The 12,220-nt window shown below is 48.3% G+C and overlaps 5 protein-coding genes across 5 annotated transcripts; 2 read left to right on the top strand and 3 right to left on the bottom strand.

Annotated features, from left to right (window-relative positions):
- Window positions 1–394: 394 nt before the first annotated feature.
- erg24B (uncharacterized protein) lies at window positions 395–2,008 on the top strand (the record flags this gene model as incomplete). The annotated part of the gene is made up of 3 exons (XM_056920598.1): window positions 395–474; window positions 529–833; window positions 900–2,008. The coding sequence occupies 3 exons, from the start codon at window positions 395–397 to the stop codon at window positions 2,006–2,008; spliced, it is 1,494 nt and encodes a 497-aa protein (XP_056778635.1).
- Window positions 2,009–2,250: 242 nt separating this feature from the next.
- N7478_004383 (tRNA-specific adenosine deaminase) lies at window positions 2,251–3,594 on the bottom strand (the record flags this gene model as incomplete). The annotated part of the gene is made up of 1 exon (XM_056920597.1): window positions 2,251–3,594. The coding sequence occupies one exon, from the start codon at window positions 3,592–3,594 to the stop codon at window positions 2,251–2,253; it is 1,344 nt and encodes a 447-aa protein (XP_056778634.1).
- Window positions 3,595–4,198: 604 nt separating this feature from the next.
- On the top strand, window positions 4,199–4,522 carry N7478_004382 (splicing factor 3B subunit 5 family protein; the record flags this gene model as incomplete). The annotated part of the gene is made up of 2 exons (XM_056920596.1): window positions 4,199–4,441; window positions 4,511–4,522. The coding sequence occupies 2 exons, from the start codon at window positions 4,199–4,201 to the stop codon at window positions 4,520–4,522; spliced, it is 255 nt and encodes an 84-aa protein (XP_056778633.1).
- A 629-nt stretch (window positions 4,523–5,151) lies between these two features.
- Window positions 5,152–7,302, bottom strand: N7478_004381 (uncharacterized protein; the record flags this gene model as incomplete). The annotated part of the gene is made up of 1 exon (XM_056920595.1): window positions 5,152–7,302. The coding sequence occupies one exon, from the start codon at window positions 7,300–7,302 to the stop codon at window positions 5,152–5,154; it is 2,151 nt and encodes a 716-aa protein (XP_056778632.1).
- A 2,119-nt stretch (window positions 7,303–9,421) lies between these two features.
- On the bottom strand, window positions 9,422–10,441 carry N7478_004380 (uncharacterized protein; the record flags this gene model as incomplete). Its single annotated transcript, XM_056920594.1, has 1 exon — window positions 9,422–10,441. The coding sequence occupies one exon, from the start codon at window positions 10,439–10,441 to the stop codon at window positions 9,422–9,424; it is 1,020 nt and encodes a 339-aa protein (XP_056778631.1).
- Between the last annotated feature and the right edge of the window lie 1,779 nt (window positions 10,442–12,220).

The following is a 12,220-nucleotide window of genomic DNA, read 5'->3' as shown; positions in this document are numbered from 1 at the left end:
CGAAGACTTGACAGAAGGGATCAATAACAAATAAAGAACGAAATAAATGTCTATTTCTGAATAAGTAATTGATTGGGAGACCAGCTCTCGATTGATGTGGGGAGACGTAGTGGATTGTTGAATAGGAGAAGGGGGTTTGGAGTGGAGAGGTTGAAGCCTGAAACGAGATGCTAGTTGCTTACGTTGCATCACCTGCAGCTCCAAACTACCAAGCACGGACGGGATGCGGAGAAACAGGCGGGAGCATGGCATCCGACATCGTACGCGACTTGGCAGAAAAAAAGATTTGATATCCGCGTCTATTTATTCGCTGATTCTCCCCCTCCAGCTTTGGGATTAGTTCAGGGTTCATTGTTCTATTCGATCTACCTTTTCACCACCCCATATTGCCAATATGGCTCCTAAAAAGCTTTCCAAGTCGCAAGCCGGAGTCCAACCAGTTCCCGAAAAGCGCGGTTATGAATTCGGTGGACCGTAGGTTTACACCTGGATGACAATGCCAATGGCTTGTGCTGACTTATATAATAGTCTAGGTGCCTTCGGAATTGTCTTCGGACTGCCAATTCTCGTTTATGTCTTCGCCTTCGTCTGCAATGATGTGACAGGGTGCCCCGCCCCCTCGCTCCTCAGTCCCTCAACCTTGACCCTCGATCAATTGAAACAAGATGTGGGATGGCCGGAAGAGGGTATTACAGGACTCTTTGATGCGCAAGTGACATTGTGGACTTTGAGCTACTATGCCTTCAGCTTGTTCTTGCAGATCTTCCTGCCTGGCCAAGTTGCGGAAGGCGTTCCCCTGGGCTGCGGGGGCAGACTGAAATATAAGTTCAATGGTATGAACAAGTTCAAACTAAACCAATGAGCCTGTCGCATATGCTAACTGTCACCTTTTTGATTAGCATTCCCATCTGCTCTCATTATCCTCACCGGTCTGGCCACTGGTACCTATATTTCTGGTGCTGATTTCGTGGTGTGGACCTTCCTGTGGGGCAACTACATCCAAGTCATTACCGCAAACCTCATCATCTCTTCGTCAATCGCACTGTTCGTTTACGCCAAGAGCTTTTCAGTCCCTAGACCTGGCACGGCCAACCCTACCTCCCGAGAGCTAGCCCCTGGCGGCCACACCGACAATGTCCTCTATGACTTCTTCATTGGTCGCGAGCTCAACCCTCGTGTCAAACTGCCTATTCCATTTGTCAGTGAGGCATCGCGCACCATTGATATCAAGGTGTTTATGGAGATGCGCCCAGGTCTGCTCGGATGGACAATCTTGAACTTGTCCAACGTTGCTCATCAGTACCGTACCCACGGCTACATCACCGACTCAATAATCCTGGTCACCATTTTCCAGGGCTTCTACATCCTAGACGCACTTTACATGGAGCCTGCGATCATGACCACTATGGATGTTATCATGGATGGATTCGGCTTCATGTTATCCTTCGGCGATGTGGTCTGGGTCCCTCATGTCTACAGCATCCAAAGCCGCTATCTTTCCATCTTCCCTCTCCAGCTGGGTTGGTCAGGCATCGCTCTTGTTCTAGCTGTTACTGCCATTGGATACTCTATCTTCCGTGGTGCTAACAACCAAAAGAACCGATTCCGTACTGATCCCAATGACCCTCGCGTGAAGCACATCAAGTTCATTGAAACCGCCAGTGGGTCTAAGTTGATGACCTCCGGCTGGTGGGGTATGGCGCGTCACATCAACTACCTGGGAGACTGGACTATGTCTTGGGCGTACTGTCTCCCTACCGGGATTGCTGGCTATGCCATGATTGAAGCCGTTAACCCGGTCACTGGTGTTCTGCAGAAGCAGGCTGTGCAGACCCCGGAGGTTCGCGGCTGGGGAATGGTCCTTACGTACTTCTATATGCTTTACTTCGGTGTCTTGTTGATTCATCGCGAGATGCGTGACGAGGAGAAGTGCAAGAAGAAGTATGGCGCCGACTGGGATCGTTATACTTCCTTGGTCCGCAGCCGGATCATCCCCGGAATCTACTAGGCAAGACACGAACTTTCTATGGCCTTTCTTGCTGGTAGCCAATGAATAGGAGCTCTGACACTCCTGGCTTCAGACTCAAAAACTTCATTTTACATCAAAAAGGGTGGCTCTGTACAATTATTATGCGATTCAATGCCGCAATTAAACACGAGGAAAACAAACCCCGCCTCCATTATAGTATTCTATCGCTAGGCACTCATAGCTTACTATTTTAATTTAATATTTATCTTTTTTTTCACTATTCATCGTTTCCGCTTCTTTGGGTCAATGAGAACATCCAACTTCCAGTTCTCATCTCCCACATTTCGTGACCATCCCTTGAGAATGAATCTAGCATCCCGTATGGCTTCTTCGCGAACTCGAAGTGGATTAGATGGCTCACGTAGGGCCTCTTTTTGGTCCTTATAAGTCGTAAGATTATGATGATGTGGATGGGGTCCTTCATGAGCTTCGCCTTTCGTAGTGTCTACTTGTTGCGTTCTCAGCTCCTGACTACCATGGACTTTACTTTCCAGTGCCTGGAGGCTTTGCAAAAGAGCCCATAGTCTTGCCCGGGAAAGTGCCGAAGCACCCCGCGCAACAGCCGTAGAAATTTTGTGCCCTTGCTTCACGCCTGCAATAATAGTTTCATGGAGGCCGGTCTTGGAACGACGAAGCGAAGGCAGCTGCTTACTACCAGTGTTTGATAACACATCACAGATATGTGAATATGTCGGTGCCGCTGTCCAGACCGCGCTTGCACTTCCTGGCTTGCTCTTCTTCGGTATGGTAGAATTCTCGGCAGCCTCAGCCCGTTCAGGCAAAGGTGTGGACTTTGGCTTAGAAAACTTCCAGCGCGTCTCAGTTTCTTTTGCAGAAACAGCTAGAATCTCGAATGGACGGAATCGATACCCATATGAGTTTTCAGTGGTCTCGCCATCCCAAGAACGCCCCTTCAACTCTTTCATACGACCGTTCTCTCCAAAAGCTCTCTCGCATGCGATGTTACTAATCTCATCCTCTGGAAGAATGAGACCAGCCAAATATGCATTTTCAGTCGGGGCAATCAAATGGGCAGCCTGCCATGAGAGCAAAGAGGAGACCTGCTTTAATGCTAGTTTATCCGAACAAGACTTGCTGCGCGTCGACTCTGCATCTGTTCGTGCTGGTTTACGCCGTACAATTCCCAGTAATGAAAAATGAGCTCGCCCATCAAGAAGATCATCCTCAGCTGGGACTGCCCCTTCGTGTATTTCTGGATCTTGCTTCGGTGGGCGCTTCACCTCCCATGGTGTTGCATCTTCTTGTGATCCCATGCATAGTTCCATGCTACCATCTCCGCAAGGCGCACATGTGCAATACATATACAGCCTAACATCAGGTTGGAGCTCGAAAAGTGGCCAGTTTACTGATGTCAATGAATTCTTATGTTCATTTTTGACCTCCCTCCTACGAATAAAGGGTGATTGTGGAGGTGTAACATTGGTTTCGGCCTTTTCTTGGGACATCAGACCGTGGCATTCCGTCAAGAGCCAGTAGTTGAAGGCACGAATGGCTAGGATTTCTGCATGGCAATCGTGGAGAACAAGTCCCCGACAACGTGGCATATGAGATGCTGAGAGACATTTCGCTCCACTCCTTTGGGTTTATTAGTCAATGTAAAGTTATGCCTCTAGGGATAAAACTTGCGTGATAGCGATGCAATGTAAACTTTCAGAAGCTGTATTTTCACCTATGTTCAAAGTAAATTTATGAAATTCAAACTATTTACCATGCAAATGAATGAGTATTAATACGTACCCTTAACAGCTACTATACCCGTCATGGGAATCCACTCCCTCGAACCATCGGGAAAAATAGTTGGTTTACTGCGCGCGGGCAAGGCATCGAAATGCCCATGCACCAACACAGCAATCCTTGACGCCAGCTGTGTCGTACATGTCAATTCAGACATATGTACTAAGGAGCCCACTTCGATGATTAAATCCCGGGTTCAGATATGACTAAGAACGCGTTCTATGAGAGAAAAATAGGACGTGTGAATATGAAAAATTATTACATAAACGTTTCGGTGTTTCGACAATGTACCAGTTGACCAGTGCGACTTGAATATACGGTCACGTGCAAACCATTATCATAACTCTCCCCCGGCTCCGACCTCTATCTATCCACTTTGCCCACACACCCCAATCGGAATTTCCACCTTTCAAAATGGCCGACAAGCTCCGTACTCTCCAGAACCTCGAGGCGCTGCAGGCGCGCTACATCGGTACCGGCCACGCCGATACTACCAAGTACGAGTGGACCTCCAACATCATCCGCGACAGCTGCGCGTCCTACGTCGGCCACAACCCACTGCTTTCTTACATGTCTGTCGGTATGGGCGACTCAAAGGAGAAGGTTCGAATAATGATGCTGGAGAAGATGGTTAGAGGTGCAGGCAATCCACCGGAGGTATGTGTTTCCATGTTTCTTCCAGAACAAAGCGCAAGTGTCGATGCTAACCATTCTTCCTGTTTTCAGACTCAAGAATAGTATGTCAATCTGAGGATAATGATACCTACAAATCCGAACTTGCGACAGTTCCCATGCCTTACAATCACGCTGGACCCCGTTATACCCTACATGCGAGCTCGCCCACCAATAATATGATACCCGTTTTGATCTCTGTGGGGGAGGCGTACCATCCCTCAAATCTAGAATGGTCCTATATGACGCATCACCTTATTACTACGAGGGTAATTTCAATTATTTCAAGGGAGACTGAAAACGAAAGCAGGCCCAAATACCCTGGGTACTCCCTGTACAGGCGATTCGTGCGTTACGACAGTGAATCGGACCCTTGTACAATTGGAATACCGCGCGTGGTGGATTGAATGCCATAATGTAATGGATATAGGCCCAATACATTCTAAGTTTTGCCTAACCATACGTTCCATGCGTGTCTTATTGATGACAATGCCTACCAGAGGACGATCCCCTCTACTACTAGCGACTTTGTTGGTACAATAACACAGAAGTTATTCATATCTGCATACTCGAATTTATTAACATTAAACTCCAACGCTCTAGACGCCGAATAGAAATGCGTAGAACCCCTTGTAAAACACTGAGTCATCGAAGACCCCGAAAGAGCAAATCGCTGTGCTGTTCAAGACCCTTAACTAGTCTTCCTTCCTTGCTGCTACTAACTTCGTATTCTCCGCTTGCAAGGATGCAACCAGGTCCACCCACTTCTGGCGCTCAGAGCGCAACTTGTCCACTTCTTTCTTCAAGTCTTTGACCTCTTGTCGCAAATTGTCGGCCTCAGATCGAGACTTGGATTTTTCCGAGCGTTCAGCATCCTTACGCCGCCGCGTTTCAATCTTTGACGCAACCTTCAATTGACTGGCCTCGATCTTACGCAACTGCTTCAACAGCTTAGCTTCGTCGTTGAATAGCTGCGAAGCCGCCTTGTGCATATGAGCCGGCAATTCAGATGTGGGGGTCTGTATCTGGGAACCTCCTTGGTCTCCACTGCTACTGCTTTCCTGTTGACTTTGTTTTCCGGAGCTACTCGCCGGTGTTGCAGCTCGATTTTCCGCCGCCTTCTTGAGCATACCGCTCGTATCACTGTCTATTTCACCATTGAGCCCTTTCGTTGGTGTTGAGGGAAGGCTATGTGGTACGAGATGAAGATTGTCGATCTCGGAGCGAATCTTGTCAAGCTTGGACTCGATATCTCGTTTGCGGAGGGCAAGCTTTGCCAATTCTTTTTCGTTTGAGGTGAGCTTTCCGTTTTTCGTCATTTCCATGAGTTCGGTTGGATTGAGGTTGTTTTGGACCATGTCTTCCGCTATCGGGGTGACCACTCCAGATCTTCCAGAGGCTACTGAGGCTTGCTCGGGCTCTTTGCCAAGTGACTGAGTTTCCTGGTATTCCTTCGTGGTGGCTGATTTGTAACTGCCGCTTTCTGCGTCATCGATAGGTAGTTCCGATGCGTCAAATGCCCCTGGTGCAGAGCGCGGTGACCCTTGAGCGTGTGGCATGTAATCATAAACGGCTCTAGGAGCGTATCGTTCAAGGCTGGAGCTGATCAGACCGGAAACACTTGCGATCAATCCATGGTGAGATATATCCGAGTCCGTTAGGTCCGATTCCGAATCGCTATTCTGTCCTTCTTCTTTATCATCCTGGTGAGATTCTCTGGTCGACTCGCTTGATTTTGTGCCGGAACAATCATCCCCCTGGCTGGAAGTATCTTGCCCATTGCCTTCTTTCTGCGTAGCTTTATCATCCTGTATGGCCCAATCAACAAACTTGGCGGCATCCGCTCCTACGCTTCTTGGGGTGCCTTTATCAACCATCCACCTTGGAATGCTCCCGCCAGGGTCACTCCTAGTAACCATGATCCATTCAACTGGATTGGAATCATCCTCTTTCTCTTGGGCTTCTTGGTGCTGACTTTCGCCATTTGACAGTAGATCTTCCTTATTGCCATCTTTCTGCTTCCCGCTTGCACTGGATACACTGCTACTGCTGCTGCCAGTTTCCTTGTTCCTGGGGATCTCACGGATGAGCTCAACAGACTCATATTCACCCCGAGTGTATCCCTGCTTAATCGGAATATCAGGATGATTGCAAGGCTTAGAAATCATCAGCCAGCTGCGGCCAGTCTGCTTACTTCCACCAATCTGCAACCCAGAAGCCGATGTAATCATAAGAGTCACGAAGTCTCGCGGTGCTGTCGGTTTTGGAAATTGCGCGGAAACATGATAAAGCGTTAACTGGGCAATCACCGATCCATCTTCCCCCTTCACCTCCATGGTCTCGACTTTCTCCTCCGCTCCAATGCCGCGGATGCACTTGTCGGGCGTCTGTCCCTTCTCGATCTTCTTCCGATTAACCTTTAATGTCTCGTCGTACTCTGAAGATATCTTCTCCTGCCATCGAGTGAATGGCATACCCTCGTGGACGCTTCGTCTTCCGAACCATGACCCGCCTCCGTCATTGGCTGATAATTTCCACACATGTATGCCAAGGGGGTTGTCTCCACCCATCTTGATTGGTTTGCCCCATTGCTTTTGTAGAGATGTGACATCAGGATCTGTCTCGCCTACTCGAGCTGATGAGGGAATTACTCGAGGCGTAGACTGGGACTCGGCGCCGGTTTTTGTGCCATCGTCGTATGGCGGAGGATCTGGGAGTGACTCGGCTACCAGGCGACTTTGTTTGAATATGTCACTTACGTACTCGCGGAGCTCGTCTGGTGACTGGGGAACTGTGTCCCATGTCGTGGGCTTGAGGCAGTGTAGCGCATCGTGTAGAGAGGCCATGAGGGCGTAGAGGGATGGAAGGGCGGAGTATTCGGAAATAGGGAGAGAAATATAATACAGCTATCGCTTCGCAGCCTTTACCAAGAATAATATTAGCAAACGCGTCCATGGCATTCAGATGAGTCGCCGGTGGCGGTACAAAGTACGAAGCGCAGACATCACGCCATCTTGGTCTCGTCAAACAGGGGAACACTTACTATGTGGAAAATTCAAAGAAAATGCCTATTGAGATAGAATACCCTCGAATATTGGTAAGCTATCAATGCATGGAAGAGAACCGGTGCAAACAACAGGCGGTGCTGCGGGGAGTGTAAGTGGGATATGCGGTTGGATGTCCCGAAGTTGGTGCCTCGGAGGAATGCAAGCCCAATAAAGCAGCACTCAAGTAGCCAGACGAGATAATAAACAAATAACAAACTCGATTTCGCCACTGTTTCATCAATGAGCAGAGGAACTTGGACCTTGACTTGTGTTCAGAGCCGATATTCCAGTTTGCTTGGCGACCCCGGAATTCTTGACGTCATACCATGAGTGGAGCAGCCGTGCCACGAACTACAATACCGGTTACTTCACCATTATTACCCCTGATTTTCTGTAATACAGGGCTGATTTCATTCAAATGTTGTTTTGGGCTTGATCTACAAAGTAGGACCAGGTCTTGTTTTACGGACAATTCGGGGGATATGCCTATTCGCATATTTCAAATGTTCCGGCTTCATTACTACTATATCGAGCATATAGATCCTTAAGGAAATATGATACGTACCACGGATAGATCAAAGAGTAATATAACATTTTTGACTAATTACTTGATTTACATAACTGTGGGATCTGTCAAGGGGTCGAGGCCAGTATTCATCTTGTACCTTACTCGGAGAAAGGACAATGTGGTAGTATGCACCTTTCAAAGGGTTAACTCTAAAAGATACATACAAATTGGGGTTGACAGTTGACAGGTTGAAAAAAGAAGACAAGAGAAGAGATAGTCAGCCAGTGCGGGGGTCTTGCCTCCCGAACTTGACAAAATAGATAAAAATCCTGCATCTGATTCTCGGGGTCAGGAAAGGAATGAAATAAGCTCCCTCAACCTGTGAGAGAGCTCCCGACACACAAGCTCATCCAGTAATGCTCAAAGCCCAGCCTGGATGGTATAGGAGATGACCCTAAAGTGCTAACCAAGGTGTGTTATGGTAGAATCAAAAGAAAGAAAGAGCAGACCTGTCATTGAGCCATTCGTCGGAAAGGATGGGAGATTGGAATGCTTCCGGTCACAGACCTGAAGTTCCAATGCTCCATCCTTTCGCGCCCGGTGTTCGCCCGTGGCGAACATTGCGGGTCTAACGAGGACAATGATATGGGTTTGGTCTCGCTTCGCTTGCTCGAACATCGCACGCCATGGCAGGCGGAAAAAAGAGGGATGATCAACATCCCTGTCACATAAACTCGTCCCCCGACCGTCTCAATCAAGAGCAGGTGGCCAGTCTAGTACCCTGTACCAGAAGGAGAGTCTTTCGATGATAACCAACACGAAGGACACATGACGAATCCAGTCGACGATGGAACTTGACCGTTGTTCACCATGGAAACGTGACAAGAAAAGAAGACATAACGATGGGCATAGCACATCCAAATTCATATCCCGGCCGCGAGGCTTCCTGGTCTTCATGACATATATTTGGGACATGAAAAAAAAAAAGAAAAGAACAAAAGAGCCGACCCGCGCTTCTCGATGCAAAAGAAAGTTGCAGAGTAGAACAGAACGCTGACACTGGCTGAAAATAACGCGAACATGAAAAATCAAATAAAAGATCAAATGCCAAAAAGGATTATTCTGATATAATGCAATGCCAACGAGGTGGAGTATCACAGATGCACACAACTCAATCGAAGAACGCCGTCAAGAATGCCAATTAGTGGGAAAGTGAGCTGCAATCCATATGGCTGGGATTGCGCTTCCACAAGGGAGGTAGTCGGAGGTTTCCGAGTCGCACGAGGGAGGTCTGAGGGGAAACGATCCACGTTTTAGAACTCAGGGATAGCGACTCGGAGGCGGAGGGATGTCATCAGCTGAGGAATATATCGACGCAGTTGAACATGGACTCCCGGATTGTAGGATGTCCTAGATCGTGGTGCCGTAGGGCAACGGAGCGAAGTCTCCCCAACCGAACCCTCCCATGGTGGCTGCCGTACTGCATTGTTGTACAAGCATGCTAGGGAGTGGGAGCGGTGCCATAATCGCCGATGTGGTTACCATGTTGTCGTACGATGGGTATGGCTCGGTGGTGAACGGCTGGCAGTAGGATGGGGTCGGCGACGGCAACTGAGCATCACTGAAACTGAGACTAGCCCAAAGATTCGGGTTAGAATCATCCGTGCTGGCTGGACTGGGCGGCAGTACTTTCCACGACTCGATCGGTGCGGATGGTGGCATGGCAGAATTCCACCAAGCTTCAGGGCCAGTCGAACTAGGTAGGAGAGGGACTGGGCGCATCACATCCACCACCCGTGGTGGAGGTGGCAGCAGCGGTACGAACATGTTCGAGATAGAGTTCTTTGCCTCTTCGCTCAGTCCACACAGTAGCTCTCCGGCACCGTCCTCCTCCAATCCCTCCAAGGCTTCGACGTCGGTTCGATAAACAAACTTGTTGGCGGCTTGGACGAATTCCTCCTGTAACTTCTTCAGCTGGCTTTGCTTACCGGACCAGTCCCAGGTGTTGGCGGCGGCATCTGTTGAATAGATATCCTGGTGGTAGTCTATCAATGATTCAATCGTTTCCGGTGTAAGCTTGAAGGCTACCTCGTTTCGTGAGACCATGTCAACATGTACCACGTAGGCTTCGATATGAATCATCTGGTAGTTGAAGAGACCTTCCATGAGTGGGTTCTCATCCTTCCGCAACTCCGCTTCGGGAGCCTTGGTGAACATCATTGAACACAGGGTCCAGATCGCATTTTGCGACGATAACGTCTCTGTCAAGCATCGTGTATGTTGGGTGACATTGTTCAGAGGACGCTTGACCCGATTCACTCGCTTTAGAGTCGCCGTCAACCATGGCGCAACCTTTTTAGTCAGGACCACATTTGGGGAGGAGCGTGGCGCAAAGGCAGCGGCCGAAGAAGGAAGTAAGACTGTTGGCATTATGATACTCTGCGAATAGGTATGGGGATACGTCCGGCGTTGGCAAAGAAAGATATAAAAGAATGTAGTAAATAATCGAAGGCAAAAATCATAAAGGCAACATTCGCCCACACAATGTAAACACCGAGATAGTTGATATGAGTTGGATCAGTACTGGTGAAAGTTGTCTTGGAATGATAACTCGTTGAGTTAGATCGATCGCATACTCGGGAGGGCACGACAAGTTGTAGCGGTTCTTGGTGGGGCCAGAAAATTGGTTTGTTACTATTAATGTGCGGGCGAATGAGCGGAAAGAAAAAAAGGAAGAAAAAGAAGGGAAAATTAAAATATCAAAGGAGAGAACATGAACCGTGACGGATAATATAGAAGAGAAGAAAAGGTGGAAGAGCAGAAGGATAAGAATAATAATCGGAGGGGCGGGATCCGCGATGCCTGGAAGAGGCAATGCAGTGGAGATTTGAATTCGGTCTCTATAGAAAATGTGCATTAAGGCTAGGGCTTGTCGTATCTTGATGTATGCAGCTCGATGGAGCCGGGTATGATACAAGTAATAGCCACACCCTCGGACTCCCCGATCTGCGGCCTCCAGAGTTCGGGGGTTTCGGGTGGCGAATGCGCAGCCAGTACGGAGCAGTAGGAGTTGAAACCAACGCTGCACGGTGAGAACCAACCGAATTTTGAATGGATATAACGATTGCAGCAAAGAGAGATGGGAACATAGGTAGTAAATAACTGATTCTTATGGAGTTTATCTCATCTAGAACAGAACCTTGCAAAGATTACATAGATTACCCAGAAAAACACACCTAGGCACTTCCTAATGTTTTTTTTTCTTACTCGCACAGTATTTCCCAGTCTCACCTTGGGCCTGCGCGTTGCACGTCCATTTGGTGGGAGCCATATGCAAGCTGCTCCAAACTGCAAAAGCTAAGCCCCCGGTGATCCGCGCTGCGAAACAGAGACACCTTCTGGCCAGGTTAAAATCTTCCGAGTCAAGAAACTAATAGGGGCAAAATCTAATTCAATTTTATTATGGCATCCAACTAAAAACGAGGATATGGCGTCTTGGCCTGCATGTATCTACCATGTATCTCCTCCGCAGATTAATTTTTTTCCTACATGGATTTCATGCACCCCAACCTGTGCCTCTCTTCTCAGCTGGGTACTAAAAATTATCTTCACAAAAATACTTGGACTGTGCGATGGAGCAGTTCTCAAAGTTCGACTGCTTCTATCTTGGTAAAGAGAAACAATGGCAAACCGTGGAAACCTTGAGCGCCCATTGATGCCGCTAGTTATTACTCCACAAACCCTAACCACAATGATCTTACGCCCTATCGCACCCACTTAATGTATATGCCTGGGATCCCACGTTCCCATCTTTCAAATTCTAGATGTTTCAAGTTCCAATAAATAGTTAGGGGGAAACGTTATACATCAGAAAAAAAAAAAGAAGGGGCCAACAAAACATAGGGGTTGAAAAAATAAAGAAATAAAAAGGAGGTTACAGTAGATTATTCCCTGTTTGAACTTTTTTTTCCCTTTTGGACGAGTCGAAGGCCACTAAGATGGTGGGAATGGGACGACCTCAGCTGATGGAGGGTCGAGCAGACGTGGGGCAAGTTGGTCTTGGGCCGCTTCTGGTCGCGGATTCGTCGGCCACGACCGAGTCCGGCCGCTGCACTAAGAGCTGAGATCCCGGCTACGATCTGCGATTGGGCTGCACCTCGATGACCGGTCATTGCCAGACTTTTGGGGAGGCGCCCACTCGGCCTACGA

Source organism: Penicillium angulare (assembly GCF_028827245.1).
Source record: "Penicillium angulare strain IBT 27051 chromosome Unknown utg000004l_segment0_segment0, whole genome shotgun sequence".
NCBI classification, from domain to species: Eukaryota; Fungi; Ascomycota; class Eurotiomycetes; order Eurotiales; family Aspergillaceae; genus Penicillium; species Penicillium angulare.
This window is presented reverse-complemented; position numbering and strand designations above follow the sequence as displayed.